Below are 17155 nucleotides of genomic sequence, written 5' to 3'. Positions count from 1 at the left end.
ATAATAACACTAAGGGTCCATTCACACGTCCGTTTTTTCTTTCCTGATCTGTTCCGTTTTTTGCGGAACAGATCTGGACCCATTCATTTTCAATGGGTCCTGAAAAAAAATCGGACAGCACAATGTGTGCTGTCCGTTTCCGTTGTTCCGTTCCGCATGTCCGAAAAAATATAAAACATGTCCTATTATTTTCCGCAAAAATCGGATCCTGGTACAATACAAAGTCAATGGATCCGCAAAAAACGGAAGACATTCGTATGTCATTACGTATGTCATCCGTTTTATGCGGATTCCGTTCCTGGAAATTAAATCCTGCAAACAGAAACTTTTTTTTTTCAAAGAAATCCAAACAACTTTATTTGCTTATTAAAATTTATACAGGTTTCCATTTTTTGCGGATCCGCAAAAAACGGATGACATACGGAAACATTTTCAGGAACAACGGATCCGCAAAAAACGGACCGAAATTTGGGATATAGAAAAATACTGACATGTGAATGTAGCCTTATTGTGAATTTACTTACTATTAATTAAAACACAGTGCATCCATCCTTATATTAAGCCGATGAATGTCACAATTATATCGTATAGTGATTAGGAACCATTAGTGATTACAGCCATTTCTAAAAAGCAGTAATGCTACATGTCTAAACTCCTCATGAAAAGAAATTTCTATTGTGAAAAGTTGAACATTCAGACAAGAGACACACCTTAAACATAAGCACAATAAGCAGCTGCCAAGATAGCAAAGATGGCTGCTAATTTCAGAAGGAATGTTATGGGAGATTTGCTCTCATTCATTTCCTGAGTGCAAATGCGGGTCTTAGTTGGTTTAATAATGCGCTCTCTTTGAGTTAAAATGGCTTTCCTGGCTCCTGACCATTTATTAGGCCCCATCAAACGATATTGGTAAGGGGTACAGGGCCCAAAAAACAATTCTGAAGCAAGTTTAGGGTCTGTAATCCAATATTGTAGAATGCTGGGCTTGGCACCGAACTGAGAAGCAATTTCATCCATATATTCCATAAAGTCAACTTGAATTGTGTGTCTTGGGCTCTCCACATACCTGGAAGAAGAAACAATAATGATTGTGCCAAGTCAGAAAATGTGGTGCAATCAGAAGTTACAGAAGCATGACGGTGCACAAAGTATACTTGCCTTCGTGTCCTGTTCCATGGGCTAAAGATGGAGTAATGATACTTCTACCTGCATCACAAGCAGTACTGCCATGCTGAATGGGCTGTGGTTACCTATCTTGCCTATGATACATTGCAGTGCTGCTTCAATGCCTTACTAGTATCCCACTTAGCTGCAGGCACACAACATCTCATATGTTCATAGACAGAGGTGATATAAAGGCCCCTTTCACGCAAGCGTGACAGATCAGGTCTGGATGTGTTCAGTGAAATTTGCAACTTTTGCAAGCAAGTTCAGTCAGTTTTGTCTGCAATTGCGTTCAGTTGTTCAGTTTCTTCCACGCGAGTGTAATGTGTTTTGATGTGTTTTTCACGCTCGTGATAAAGAACTGAAGGTTTACAAACAACCATCAGTGAAAAACGCATTGCATCCGCACTTGCTTCCGGATGCAATTCATTTTTCACTGAAGCCCCATTCACTTCTATGGGGTCAGAGCTGCGTGAAAAACGCAGAATATAAAACATGCTACGTTTTTCACGCAACGCAGAACTGATGCGTGAAAAAAAACGCTCATGTGCACAGACCCATTGAAATGAATGGGTCAGGATTCAGTCCAGGAGCTATGGGTTCATCTCACACATTGCACCCGCACGGAAAACTCGCTCGTGTTTGGTCAGTGATTTCCATCAGTGATTTGTGAGCCAAAACCAGAAGTGGAGCCTCCACAGACATGAGGTAGAAGGGAAAGATCTGCTCCTGTTCTGTGTTTAGAGTTGCACCTGGTTTTGGCTCACAAATCACTGATGGAAATCACTGACCAAACACTGAAGTGTGAAAGAGGCCTAATGCTGTGATTGCAACTGCCTCTGAATTTGCTATAAAACAACATAACAGGCTCATGTTGCAAATTGGATCTAGCCTGGACCATATCTCCAGAATAGTGTAGAAGGAGCTGCAAAATGTCTATATTTCTCTATATAGCAATACTCTGTGTAACATGCATTATGCTGTGTCCCCTTTAAATAATACAAGCTGACCCTGAGACCCTCAAACCAAATAGTCTATTGGTATATTAACTAATGGCTTACTTACCTTGTAGCCATTTCTCTCTTAGTCATGGATGTTTCCTTAAGCATATATTTTGATGAAGGAAGTTTAGACAATCCTAGAAAAATAATAAAAATATATTAGAACTAGGCCATACATATTAGAACTAGCTAAAGAAAGGTGCAGCAGTTGCCATTAGCAGACATTAAGGGTGGAATCGAATTGGCTACTATGGGTGATTGCTCCATTTTTTTTCTATAGTTTCTATAAATATCACCACCAGTTTATTGCCGGAGTATTTATTTGGTATTTAATGAAGACTGGCAGGGCAACCTGGTATAGGTATAGAACTGTGATTTGGCTGTAAAAAATAAATTGCAGAAAGGTTTCTTGAAAGTCGCAGTCACGCGGGATTTGCATCATGGTTGTGTGCTACTTGCGACCATAGTTGGATTTAGGCTTCATTGACAAATATTACATGCAATGTCCTAAAACAACTATGCAATCTTTATGCTGCACACTGTGCATTTTTTTTTCTTTTCATATATACTATTAACCACTTCACATCTGGGCCATTTGCCCCCTTCCTGACCAGGCCTAATTTTACAAATCTGACATATGTCACTTTATGTGGCAATAGTTTGGAACGCTTTTACTTATCCAAGTCATTCAGAGATTGTTTTCTCGTGACACATTGTACTTCATGACAGTCATAAATTTGAGTCAATATATTTCACCTTTATTTATGAAAAAATCCCAAATTTACCCAAAATTTAGAAAAATTGGCAATTTTCAAAATTTCTATTTCTCTGCTTGTAAAACAGAAAGTGATACCTCAAAAAATATTTATTACATAACATTCTCCATATGTCTACTTTATGTTGGTATTGTTTTGTAAATGTCATTTTATTTTGTAAGGACGTTAGAAGGCTTAGAATTTTAGAAACAATTCTTAAAATTTTTAAGAAAATTGCCAAAACCCACTTTTTAAGGGCTAGTTCAAGTCTGAAGTCACTTTGTGGGGCTTACATAGTGGATACCACCATATATGACCCCATTGTAGAAACTACACCCCTCAAGTTACTGAAAACTGATTTTACAAACTTTGTTAACCCTTTAGGTGGTCCATAAGAATTAAAGGAAAATGAAGATCACATTTTTAAATTTAACTTTTTGGGCAGATTTTCAATTTTTATCCATTTTTTTCTTTAACACAACGAAGGTTAACAGCCAAACAAAACTCGATATTTATTACCCTGATTCTGCAGTTTACAGAAACACACCACACGCAGGTCCTTAGGTGGTAGCACAATCTCAAATGTGACTTCCTTCGCTAGCAGAAGTGCCACCCACATATCAGAGTCCTCAAATACTTTAGCCAAAAGAAAGGAATTAGATGAACAACTTGCTGTCAAGAGAGCAGAGATTGAGATGGAGGCTGCCATTCAGGCGCAGCACCAACTGATAGCTGAAAAGGAAGCTGAAAAGGATGCACAACGCCATCTAATGGAAGATGAAATGGAGGCACAGTGCCATCAAATGGAAGCTGAATTGAAAAGTCTGGAACAGCAAAAAGAAGTTAAGATCATAGAAGCCAGACTCAGAGTACATGAGGAGGATATGAGAAGTCATAGGTTCAAATCTGTACTAAGTGAAGAAACAGACTCCTAATTTCCTTCATACATCTAAGAGAATGGAAGGAAATCTCCAGCTTGTAGTGAGGAAATAAGTCATTATTAGAGTTGAGCGGACACCTGGATGTTCGGGTTCGAGAGGTTCGGCCGAACTTCCCGGAAATGTTCGGGTTCGGGATCCGAACCCGATCCGAACTTCGTCCCGAACCCCATTGAAGTCAATGGGGACCCAAACTTTTCGGCTGTAAAACAGCCCAGGAAAGGGCTAGAGGGCTGCAAAAGGCAGTAACATGTAGGCAAATCCCCTGCAAACAAATGTGGATAGGGAAATGAATAAAAATAAAAATAAAATAAATAAAAATTAACCAATATCAATTGGAGAGAGGTACCATAGCAGAGAATCTGGCTTAACGTCACCCACCACTGGAACAGTCCATTCTCAGATATTTAGGCCCAGGCACCCAGGCAGAGGAGAGAGGTCCCGTAACAGAGAATCTGGCTTAATGTCAGCAGAGAATCAGTCTGCATGTCATAGCAGAGAATCAGGCTTCACGTCAGCCACCACTGCAACAGTCCATTGTCATATATTTAGGCGCAGCATCCAGGCAGAGGAGAGAGGTCCCGTAACAGAGAATCTGGCTTCATGTCAGCAGAGAATCAGTCTGCATGTCATAGCAGAGAATCAGGCTTCACGTCAGCCACCACTGCAACAGTCCATTGTCATATATTTAGGCGCAGCACCCAGGCAGAGGAGAGAGGTCCCGTAACAGAGAATCTGGCTTCATGTCAACAGAGAATCAGTCTGCATGTCATAGCAGAGAATCAGGCTTCAAGTCACCCAACATTGGAACAGTCCATTGGCATATATTTAGGACTAGGCACCCAGGCAGAGGAGAGAGGTCCTGTAACAGAGAATCTGGCTTCATGTCAGCAGAGAATCAGTCTGCATGTCATAGCAGAGAATCAGGCTTCACGTCAGCCACCACTGTAACAGTCCATTGTCATATATTTAGGCCCAGCTCCCAGGCAGAGGAGAGAGGTCCCGTAACAGAGAATCTGGCTTCATGTTAGCAGAGAATTAGTCTGCATGTCATAGCAGAGAATCAGGCTTCACGTCAGCCACCAGTGCAACAGTCCATTGTCATATATTTAGGCCCAGGCACCCAGGCAGAGGAGAGAGGTCACGTAACAGAGAATCTGGCTTCATGTCAGCAGAGAATCAGTCTGCATGTCATAGCAGAGAATCAGGCTTCACGTCACTCAACATTGGAACAGTCCATTGGCATATATTTAAGCCCAGGCACCGAGGCAGAGGAGAGAGGTCCCGTAACAGAGAAACTCCACTATGGCCTGCTGCTGCTCGCACAGTCTGTCCAGCATGTGCAAGGTGGAGTTCCACCTGGTGGGCACGTCGCATATGAGGCGGTGAGCGGGAAGGCCGAAGTTACGCTGTACCGCAGACAGGCGAGCAGCAGCAGGATGTGAACGCCGGAAGCGCGAACAGACGGCCCGCACTTTATGCGGCAGCTCTGACATGTCGGGGTAGTTGTGAACGAACTTCTGCACCACCAAATTCAGCACATGCGCCAAGCAAGGGATGTGCGTCAAACCGGCTAGTCCCAGAGCTGCAACGAGATTTCGCCCATTATCGCACACCACCAGGCCGGGCTTGAGGCTCACCGGCAGCAACCACTCGTCGGTCTGTTGTTCTGTACCCCGCCACAACTCCTGTGCGGTGTGGGGCCTGTCCCCCAAACATATGAGTTTCAGAATGGCCTGCTGACGTTTACCCTGGGCTGTGCTGAAGTTGGTGGTGAAGGTGTGTGGCTGACTGGATGAGCAGGTGGAAGAAGAGGAGGAGGAAGCCGAGTAGGAGGAGGTGGCAACAGGAGGCAAAGAATGTTGCCCTGCGATCCTTGGCGGTGGAAGGACGTGCGCCAAACAGCTCTCCACCTGGGGCCCAGCTGCCACTACATTTACCTAGTGTGCAGTTAGGGAGATATAGCATCCCTGGCCGTGCTTACTGGTCCACGTATCTGTGGTTAGGTGGACCTTGCCACAGATCGCGTTGCGCAGTGCACACTTGATTTTATCGGATACTTGGTTGTGCAGGGAAGGCACGGCTCTCTTGGAGAAGTAGTGGCGGCTTGGAACAACATACTGTGGGACAGCAAGCGACATGAGCTGTTTGAAGCTGTCTGTGTCCACCAGCCTAAATGACAGCATTTCATAGGCCAGTAGTTTAGAAATGCTGGCATTCAGGGCCAGGGATCGAGGGTGGCTAGGTGGGAATTTACGCTTTCTCTCAAATGTTTGTGAGATGGAGAGCTGAACGCTGCCGTGTGACATGGTTGAGATGCTTGGTGACGGAGGTGGTGGTGGTGTTGGTGGTACATCCCCTGTTTGCTGGGCGGCAGGTGCCAACGTTCCTCCAGAGGCGGAGGAAAAGGCCGAGGCGGCAGCAGCAGAAGAGGCCGAAGCGGCAGCAGCAGAAGAGGCCGAGGCGGCAGCAGCAGAAGAGGTATCAGGGGGAGCCTGAGTGACTTCCTTGGTTTTAAGGTGTTTTCTCCACTGCAGTTCATGCTTTGCATGCAGGTGCCTGGTCATGCAGGTAGTGCTAAGGTTCAGAACGTTAATGCCTCGCTTCAGGCTCTGATGGCATAGCGTGCAAACCACTCAGGTCTTCAAACAATGTGCTGACGACAAGAAGTGCCATGCCAGGGAACTCCTTGAAGCTGCCTTTGGTGTGCTCGGTCCCAGATGGCGGCGGTCAGTAGCAGGTGGAGTCTCTTGGCGGCGGGTGTTCTGCTTTTGCCCACTGCTCCCTCTTTTGCTACGCTGTTGGCTCGGTCTCACCACTGCCTCTTCCTCCGAAATGTGAAAGTCAGTGGCACGACCTTCATTCCATGTGGGGTCTAGGACCTCATCGTCCCCTGCATCGTCTTCCACCCAGTCTTGATCCCTGACCTCCTGTTCAGTCTGCACACTGCAGAAAGACACAGCAGTTGGCACCTGTGTTTCGTCATCATCAGAGACATGCTGAGGTGGTATTCCCATGTCCTCATCATCAGGAAACATAAGTGGTTGTGCGTCAGTGCATTCTATGTCTTCCACCGCTGGGGAAGGGCTGGGTGGATGCCCTTGGGAAACCCTGCCAGCGGAGTCTTCAAACAGCATAAGATACTGCTGCATAACTTGAGGCTCAGACAGTTTCCCTGGTATGCATGGGGGTGATGTGACAGACTGATGGGCTTGGTTTTCAGGCGCCATCTGTGCGCTTTCTGCAGAAGACTGGGTGGGAGATAATGTGAACCTGCTGGATCCACTGTCGGCCACCCAATTGACTAATGCCTGTACCTGCTCAGGCCTTACCATCCTTAGAACGGCATTGGGCCCCACCAAATATCGCTGTAAATTATGGTGGCTACTGGGACCTGACGTAGTTGGTACACTAGGACGTGTGGCTGTGGCAGAACGGCCACGTCCTCTCACAGCACCAGAGGGTCCAATAACACCACCACGACCATGTCCGCGTCCTTTACTAGATGTTTTCCTCATTGTTATCGTTCACCACAACAACAAAAATATTATTTGGCCCAATGTATTGAATTCAAATTCAGGCCTTTTTTTACAGACACCTAACACTATCTGGCTATCTATTTAGGTACCGTATTACACTAATACAGGCACAGCAGTAATCACAGATTTAGCTGAATATAAATTTGAGGCCTAATATTTAGGCGCTGGGTGACAGGTATAGGTTTACTGACAGAATTAGACTTGGAAATGCACAGTAGCGTGTGTGTGAAGTTATTCAGAATGACCCTATGTGCACCTTGAATCTGATATACCCTTTTAGGGATAGATTTAAAATAGCTCTGATACAGCAGAAACCACTAAATTAGGAAATTGCTAAATTGAGAATTGTATTTCAACCCAGAACAAAAAATGTGCTTTGACGGACACTAAATAACTTGCCCAGCCACAACAGTACAGCGGTAACGACAGATTTAGCGGGATATAAATTTGAGGCCTAGTATTTAGGCGCTGGGTGACCGGTATGGATTTACTAACAGAATTAGACTTGGAAATGCACAGTAGCGTGTGTGTGAAGTTATTCAGAATGACCCTATGTGCACCTTGAATCTGATATACCCTTTTAGGGATAGATTTAAAATAGCTCTGATACAGCAGAAACCACTAAATTAGGAAATTGCTAAATTGGGAATTGTATTTCAACCCAGAACAAAAACTGTGCTTTGACGGACACTAAATAACTTGACCAGCCACAACAGTACAGCAGTAACGACAGATTTAGCTGGATATAAATTTGAGGCCTAGTATTTAGGCGCTGGGTGACAGGTATAGGTTTACTGACAGAATTAGACTTGGAAATGCACAGTAGCGTGTGTGTGAAGTTATTCAGAATGACCCTATGTGCACCTTGAATCTGATATACCCTTTTAGGGATATATTTAAAATAGCTCTGATACAGCAGAAACCACTAAATTAGGAAATTGCTAAATTGGGAATTGTATTTCAACCCAGAACAAAAACTGTGCTTTGACGGACACTAAATAACTTGACCAGCCACACCAGTAACGACAGATTTAGCTGGATATAAACTTGAGGCCTAGTATTTAGGCGCTGGGTGACAGGTATACGTTTACTGACAATTAGACTGGGATATGGCCAAAAAATAACAACACTATTGATGGTTAAATGCACTTGGTGTGACAGCTTGACCAACCACACTACTGAGGGTTAAATGCACTTGGTGACAGGCGCAGCTTGCCCCTGATGTAGTATATGGCCAAAAAATAACAAGACTATTGCTGGTTAAATGCACTTGGTGTGACAGCTTCACCCTGATGTTGGATTTAGCCAAAAAACAACCACACCATTGAGGGTTAAATGCACTTGGTGGCAGCTTGTGCTGGCGCACCAGAAGACACAAAATGTCCGCCGATCACCCCAGAAAAAAGTGACAGAAAAACGCTCTGGGCAGCCTAAAAACAGTGAGCAATTCAATAGCAGCAGTTCAATCATCCACAGCTGCAGATCGATCTCTGAATGACGTCTTTTGGAGGAGTTAATCACTGCCTAATCTCGGCCTACTGTCGCAGCTGCAACCTCTCCCTACGCTAATCAGAGCAGAGTGACGGGCAGCGCTATGTGACTCCAGCTTAAATAGAGGCTGGGTCACATGCTGCACTGGCCAATCACAGCCATGCCAATAGTAGGCATGGCTGTGACGGCCTCTTGGGGCAAGTAGTATGACGCTTGTTGATTGGCTGCTTTGCAGCCTTTCAAAAAGCGCCAAGAAAGCGACGAACCCGGACTTTTACGAAAATGTCCGGGTTCGGGTCCGTGTCACGGACACCCCAAAATTCGGTACGAACCCGAACTATACAGTTCGGGTTCGCTCATCCCTAGTCATTATCCTTCCATCCTTGCTCATAAAAACTAAGATAGGTCGAGTCCAATGTTAGGAAAAAGGTGTGTGAATTTACCCGCTATCTCTACCGGAAAAGATGAAGAAAGGGACTCACTCACCTAATTCAGAACTAAGTGAGAGAATAGAACCAGATCATTCTATTCCTAGATGCCATGGCAATGATCAGGAGAATGTTACAGAGTTGACCCAGCAAGACCACAGAGAACAGTCCTAGCTAGACTTCCCATCCCAAAACCTGCTGTATTTTCGGGAGACGTACTGAAGTTCATAGAGTGGAAGGCAAGTTTTGAGATGATCATTGAGCATTATTGCTTCAGTGCAGTTGACAATCTACCTTTAGAGATAAAACACCAAAACTAATTCCCATATAAATATATCCGACCCATATATAGTCAAATTATCAGTACCAAAAAGAATATAAGGATACTCACTAAATCACATGAAATAATATATCAACACAAGGTCTAATCATACCATACAACATTTTATTATAATCACTGTAATACACATGATTGACAAAACACGGGGTTAAAAACAAAATTAAAAAACTCTAGGGCTGGTGGTACATGATTGGTGGACTGAAAAGATAATAAGGTGCAAGTGCAAATATGCGGTCATCAACAAGAATACATAAATAGGTAGATAAAAAGATACTGGCGTCAACAGCAACCAACTACAAAAATGTTAGACTTAAAAAGGGTTTGTACTAGGGATCGACCAATTATCGTTTTTACCGATATTATCGGCTGATATTCAGGATTTTGAATGTTATCGGTATCGGCATCTATTTTGACAATATTCCGATAATGTATTAGGAACACGGATCACGCTGCTGACAGCGCTCTCTGTGTTCCCTCAGTAGCACAGGGGAGAAGGAAGCAGTGTGCCGCACCTGAGGGGTTAACTGCCGCAGATTGCAGCTACCGCTCATAGAGGTCGGGAGCCAGCTATGAGATTCTGCAGCCAGCTCCCGCCTCCTGTATATGACACACCAAAATATTAAATTATAAATGAAAGAAAGATATACAAAAAAAAAAAAACACCTACACGTTAACAATAAACATATTCATTTTCAGCAGATTTGTGTAGGAATTAAAAAATTATAATATGAAAATTCACAGAATATTGGTATAAATTATCGGCTATTGGCCTGAAAGTTCACAGATTATCGGTATCAGTATCGCCCCTAAAAAAATCTATATCCCTAGTTTGTACATTGAACAAAATATCACCAGCGTCACTGTTGTGGCACACACAGAGCATGAAGGCATACAGTATCAAATAGGTGAATAGCCAATACAGCTTAATATTAATCACCAAAGGTTGGTAAAATCTATGAAAAAAAAGGGAGGGAGACACAGTTACAAATTATACTGACCGCAATATACCGGTAGTCCACAGCAAAATACTAGCACCACCAGTCCACTTTATTATCTTTTCAGTCCACCAATCATGCACCACCAGCCCTAGTGTTTTTATATTTTTAACCCTGTGTTTTGTCAATCATGCATATTACAGTGATTATAATAACATTTTGTATGGTATGATTATATCTTGTGTTGGTATATTATTTTATGTGATTTAGTGAGTATCCATATATTATTTTTGGTGCTGATACCTTCAGAGATACAGACGTGGACAAAATTGTTGGTACCCTTTGGTCAATGAAAGAAAAAGTCACAATGGTCACAGAAATAACTTTAATCTGACAAAAGTAATAATAAATTAAAATTCTATAAATGTTAACCAATGAAAGTCAGACATTGTTTTTCAACCATGCTTCAACAGAATTATGTAAAAAAATAAACTCATGAAACAGGCATGGACAAAAATGATGGTACCCCTAGAAAACACAGAACATAATGTGACCAAAGGGACATGTTAATTCAAGGTGTGTCCACTAATTAGCATCACAGGTGTCTACAACCTTGTAATCAGCCATTGGGCCTATATATATGGCTCCAGGTAATCACTGTGTTGTTTGGTGATATGGTGTGTACCACACTCGACATGGACCAGAGGAAGCAAAGGAAAGAGCTGTCTCAAGAGATCAGAAAGAAAATTATAGACAAGCATGTTAAAGGTAAAGGCTATAAGACCATCTCCAAGCAACTAGATGTTCCTGTGAGTACAGTTGCACATATTATTCATAAGTTTAAGATCCATGGGACTGTAGCCAACCTCCCTGGACGTGGCCGCAGGAGGAAAATTGATGACAAATCTAAGAGACGGATAATCCGAATGGTAACAAAAGAGCCTAGAAAGACTTCTAAAGAGATTCAAGGTGAACTTCATGCTCAAGGAACATCAGTGTCAGATCGCACCATCCGTCGTTGTTTGAGCCAAAGTGGACTACATGGGAGACGACCAAGGAGGACACCATTGTTGAAAACGAATCATAAAAAAGCAAGACTGGAATATGCCAAACTACATGTTGACAAGCCACAAAGCTTCTGGGAGAATGTCCTGTGGACAGATGAGACAAAAATCGAAGTTTTTGCCAAGGCACATCAGCTGTATGTTCACAGACGAAAAAATGAAGCATATCAAGAAAAGAACACTGTCCCTACTGTGAAACATGGAGGAGGCTCTGTTATGTTCTGGGGCTGCTTTGCTGCGTCTGGCACAGGGTGTCTTGAATCTGTGCAGGGTACAATGAAATCTCAAGACTATCAAGGAATTCTAGAGAGAAATGTACTAGCCAGTGTCAGAAAGCTTGGTCTCAGTCGCAGGTCATGGGTCTTGCAACAGGACAATGACCCAAAACACACCGCTAAAAACACCCAAGAATGGCTAAGAGGAAAAAATTGGACTATTCTAAAGTGGCCTTCTATGAGCCCTGACCTCAATCCTATTGAGCATCTTTGGAAGGAGCTGAAACATGCAGTCTGGAAAAGGCACCCTTCAAACCGGACACAACTGGAGCAGTTTGCTCATGAGGAGTGGGCCAAAATACCTGCTGAGAGGTGCAGATGTCTCATTGACAGTTACAGGAAGCGTTTGATTGCAGTGATTGCCTCAAAAGGTTGCGCAACAAAATATTAAGTTAGGGGTACCATCATTTTTGTCCATGCCTGTTTCATGAGTTTATTTTTTTACATAATTCTGTTGAAGCATGGTTGAAAAACAATGTCTGACTTTCATTGGTTAACATTTATAGAATTTTAATTTATTATTACTTTTGTCAGATTAAAGTTATTTCTGTGACCATTGTGACTTTTTCTTTCATTGACCAAAGGGTACCAACAATTTTGTCCACGTCTGTATGTTGGTGGAGAAGCTAAGGTATTTCTTGAGGGTAACTTCTATATAAAAGATGAAGAAGCCTGCAAGCAAGCTTGGGAAAATTGAATGCAAGATATGGTCATCCTTTCTTAGTACAAAGAGCCTGCAGAGAGAAACTGAATAACTGGCCTAAAATAGGTCCTAAAGAAAACTTCAAACTCCAAAAGTATGGTGACTTCCTGCAAGCATGCAGCAATGCCATCCCACATGTATGAGGACTAGAAGTACTGAACGATTATCTAGAAAACCACAGGATGCTAAGTAAGCTACCTGAAGAAGTGGCTTCTAGATAGAATCGCTATGTGACTGAACAGTTAGATCTAGGTAATGACTAGTATTAAAGAGTTCTCTGAGTTCATCAATAAGGAAGCACAGATAGCATGTAATACAGTAACAGCATCTTGCGTCTTAAAATCCTTAGAAGAAAGGCCTGTGAGAGATATAAGGTAATAGCCATTGGCTACCCCAACTCCCCTGACGAAGCCGCATCGCGGGGAAACATGTCGGGTGGGGTAGTGATAATCTACAATTTTTAGACAGATTGCAGTATAGGGCAAGATCCACAACCAGTAGGGTCACAATCATTGTCCAGCTCAATACATATTGTGCAAATGTTCGGAGGCAAACTGCCTGATCTCCCAGCATGTGAGATGTGTGAATGAATGATGGATGTCTGTTGCATAGGGATATAGGAATACATCTCATCTATTTACAATGGAAACTCCTATACTTAGGACCTATAGGGACACCATACAATTCACCATTGAAAACACACCTGCTAACCTGCGATGATACATGGCTACAGAGTATCTATGAGGTTAACCACCTCTTAAATAGGATGTAGAGCGAGCGACAGCGCCCCCCAAAAAAGACATAAATTAACTGACTTAGCCAGAAACTGCAACTTGATATTTTTAAAATGCCTTGTAGTAATGGTTTCTCTGAGTATTTTTGTTTTAAAAGTAAATAATAAAGGTTAAAGTTTTAACATATAGATAGGACCCCTAAAAGGAGTTTTTGGTCAGGTGACCGTGGTTTGATTTTTGTAACAATCTCCTGAGGGACCTATAGGGACAAAAATCTGGTTCTTAGCAACTAGCTTTGCAACTAACACAGCAGCTAAAGGTCCAGATACCTACAAGAACCAGTCTAAAGTCACTACTGGGATCAGTAGAGAGACAGAACTGACAAATCTTCAGACTACTTTCAAATGTATGTCCTGTGGAGAGAACCACTCCATACACAAGTGCCAACATTTGAAGGAGAAGTCCCCAGATGAAAAGAAAAGGTTTTTACTGGATAACCAACTGTGTTTCGGATGCCTAAGAAAAGGCCATGTTACAAAGGAGTGTAAGAAAAAGGCCACATGCAGCATTTGCAAAGGATAACATCCTACACCACTACATGAAGAACGTCCAAAGAAAGATAAATCCTCAATACCTAAAGAAGCTGAGAAAGAAAATAAAGTATCGGTATTCTCTTGCAGAGTGAGGGAAGGAGAAAGCAACAACACATCAATGGTTGTACCAGTTTGCATTCCAAATTCTAAAAGGAGGAACAAGAAGGTATACATACACCTATGTGTTACTGGATGCCCAGAGTGACGTCACCTTTATTGATCAAGAAATCTGCAAGAAATTACAAGTGGCTACAGAACCAGTGAAGCTCAAACTCACCACAATGATGGGGAGAGACACATTAGTGAACAGTCAAAGTGTCAAAGGACTGAGAGTTAGAGGACTTCATTCAAACTTCACATTAGATCTACCTCCAGCTTATACAAAAGACGATATACCTCTAGATCGAGATCACATACCTACCTGTGAAACAGACATTAAATAGGTGCACCTATCTGTCATATTTCATGAAATGTCCACGCTGAAGGAGTTTGGTGTTGGACTGTTGATAGGTTACGATTGTCCCGAAGCCTTGGTAACACGAAAGGTAATCACAGGAGGGAAGGGTGAACCCTACGCTGTTCAAACTGTTCTAGGATGGGGTGTTGTTGGAGGAAAACAGCAGATCACAAACTCAAGACAGGTGACAGGATTGTGTCATCAAATATGAGTCCAAGAGTTACCAACTGTAAGTCCAGCAAAAGTAATCAAGTTCCTTGAATCCAACCTGGCAGACATAAGTTCTAAAGAAAATAATATATCCCAAGAAGACATAAAGTTCGTACACACTCTCTCTAGAAGAAAGTATTCAGCAGAATCAACAAGTTCATCTTTAAATGCCCTTACCTTTTAGAGAACGGCCTCGTCTGCCAAATAACAGAAATCTTGCCCTAGCAAGATCAAAATGTTTGAAGAAAAGGATGGGAAGAGATCCCAAACTTAAGAATGATTATTTGAATTTCATGGAAGTCATCCTCAAAGAAGGACATGCAGAGAAAGTTAATAACCAACCTAAAGAAGGAAAAGTGTGGTACATTTCACATCAAGGTGTTTACCAATCAAATAAACCAGATAAGAAAAGAGTAGTTTATGATTGCTCAACAAAGTACGATGGTGTTGCATTGAATGATCATCTACTAAAATGAGCAGATCTTACAAACACTCTGCCTGGAGTACTCTGTAGATTCATAAAGTATCCCGTAAAAGTCATGTGTGACTTTGAAAAGATGGTCCACCAGTTTCATGTGAAGAATGAATATAGAGACTTCCTAAGGTTTCTATGGTAGAAGGACAGAGGAACAGATTCAGAGTCAGCAGAATACAGAATGAAAGTACACTAGTTTGGAGCAGCATCGTCTCCAGGTTGCGCCAATTATGGTATGAAGTACCTGGCCAATCAGAATGAAAAGGATTGCCCATCAGCAGCAAATTTTCTGAAGAAAAACTTTTATGTAGATGATGGTCTCATAACTCTATAGTCCACAGAATCTGCAATCAAACTAGTGAAAGAAAGCCAAGAGTTATGCGCAAGAGGAAACCTTCACAAATTAATCTCAAACAGAGGTACTGGAATCCATCAGTGACTCTGAACTTGCATCAACAATGAACAATGTAGATCTCAATTATGAACATCTTCCAGTTCAGAACCTACTTGGATTGGGATATAATGTAGAGAATGACAAGTGCTTCTATGAAGTATCTATTGAAGAGAAAGTTGCAACTAGACGTACCAGTTTTTCTGCAGTGGCTTCTATATATGATCCGTTAGGATTCCTGGCCTCAGTAATCCTCAGAGCAAAATAAATAGTACAAGAATTATGCAGACAGAAGTTGGGATGGGACGAGACCATACCTGATAATTTGAGGCCAAGGTGGTAGAGTTGGAGAAGAGACTTGCAAAACTCAAGAGAAGTTTGTTTAGATACCCAGATATTTTATTACCTCGTGATTTCATAAAGTACAAGAAAATAGAACTTCATCACTTTTCAGATGCCTGTAGTTCTGGTTCTGGTCAGTGCTCCTACATCAGAGTGATAGGAGAAGAAAATATACACTGTGCCTTGGTTATGGGGGAAGACCAGAGTTGCACCTATCAGTATTCAGACAATACCAAGACTTGAACTGACAACAGCCGTAGTTTCAGCATCAGTAAGGAAGTTTCTGAGAGAAGAATTTGAATTAAAAATAGATGAAGAATATTTTTGGACAGACTCACAAGTTGTCCTAGGATACATAAACAACAAAGCTTGAAGATTCCACATTCTTGTCACCAACAGAGTTATCAAATCCAGAACATTGGCATCACATTGACGCAAAGCATAACCCAGCAGATCATGCTTCAAGAGGCCTGAATGTAACAGAATTGAAGAATTCAAACTGGTTCACAGGCCCAGAGTTCCTTTGGGAAATGGAAATCACGCCCAGTAAAGTTTACACAGAATTGTCTATGGGTGATCCAGAAGTAAAAGTTGTTCAAACTTTCAGCACTGCTGCCAAGTGTTAAGATTACATACTTGAAAGACTAGCCAGATGTTCAAAATGTAATATAGTCATAAATGTAGTAGCTTGAATTCAATGTTTGGCAAAGGGAATCAGAAAGAAGGAATCATTAAATGTAGAAGAAAACATGAAAGCTGAGTCAAAAGACTCATTCAACAGAGATTCTACAATGAAGAGTTGAAGAGACTTAATCAAGAACCTAAAAGGCTTCCAAACAACCACCCATTGTACAAGCTTAATCTTGTTCTGCAGGATGGTATACTGAAGGTGGGAGGGAGACTGAAAAAATGCATCGTCTAGGAATTTTAATAAACAGCAAACTAAGCTGCAAAAACCAGTGTAAGGCAGCTGCTGCCGAGGCCAATAAGATAATGCGTTGCATCAGAAGAAGGATAAATGCCCATGATAAGAACATAGTCCTACCATTTTACAAATCGCTAGTCAGACCACACATGGAGTACTGTGTACAGTTCTGGGCTCCTGTAAACAAGGCAGACATAGCAGAGCTGGAGAGGGTCCAGAGGAGGGCAACTAAAGTAATAACTGGAATGGGGCAACTACAGTACCCTGAAAGATTATCAAAATTAGGGTTATTCACTTTAGAAAAAATACAACTGAGGGTAGATCTAATTAATATGTATAAATATATCAGGGGTCAGTACAGAGATCTATCCTATCATCTATTTATCCCCAGGACT

The 17155-nt window shown here is 42.1% G+C and overlaps 1 protein-coding gene across 1 annotated transcript in view; it reads right to left on the bottom strand.

Moving 5' to 3' along the window:
- Positions 1-387: 387 nt before the first annotated feature.
- The window catches only part of LOC122943181 (flavin-containing monooxygenase 5-like), a 340975-nt gene continuing 324207 nt past the window's right edge, over positions 388-17155 (bottom strand). The window contains exons 7-8 of the mRNA XM_044300713.1: positions 2230-2302; positions 388-1066 (exon numbers count right to left, since the gene is read on the bottom strand). Coding sequence (XP_044156648.1) covers positions 712-1066; positions 2230-2302 — 428 coding nt within the window. The 3' untranslated portion in view covers positions 388-711. The remainder of the gene's footprint in view (positions 1067-2229; positions 2303-17155) is intronic.

Source organism: Bufo gargarizans, chromosome 7, assembly GCF_014858855.1.
Source record: "Bufo gargarizans isolate SCDJY-AF-19 chromosome 7, ASM1485885v1, whole genome shotgun sequence".
Classification (NCBI taxonomy): Eukaryota; Metazoa; Chordata; class Amphibia; order Anura; family Bufonidae; genus Bufo; species Bufo gargarizans.
The sequence above is the reverse complement of the archived record's forward strand: the minus strand, read 5'-3'. Positions and strand labels throughout refer to the sequence as shown.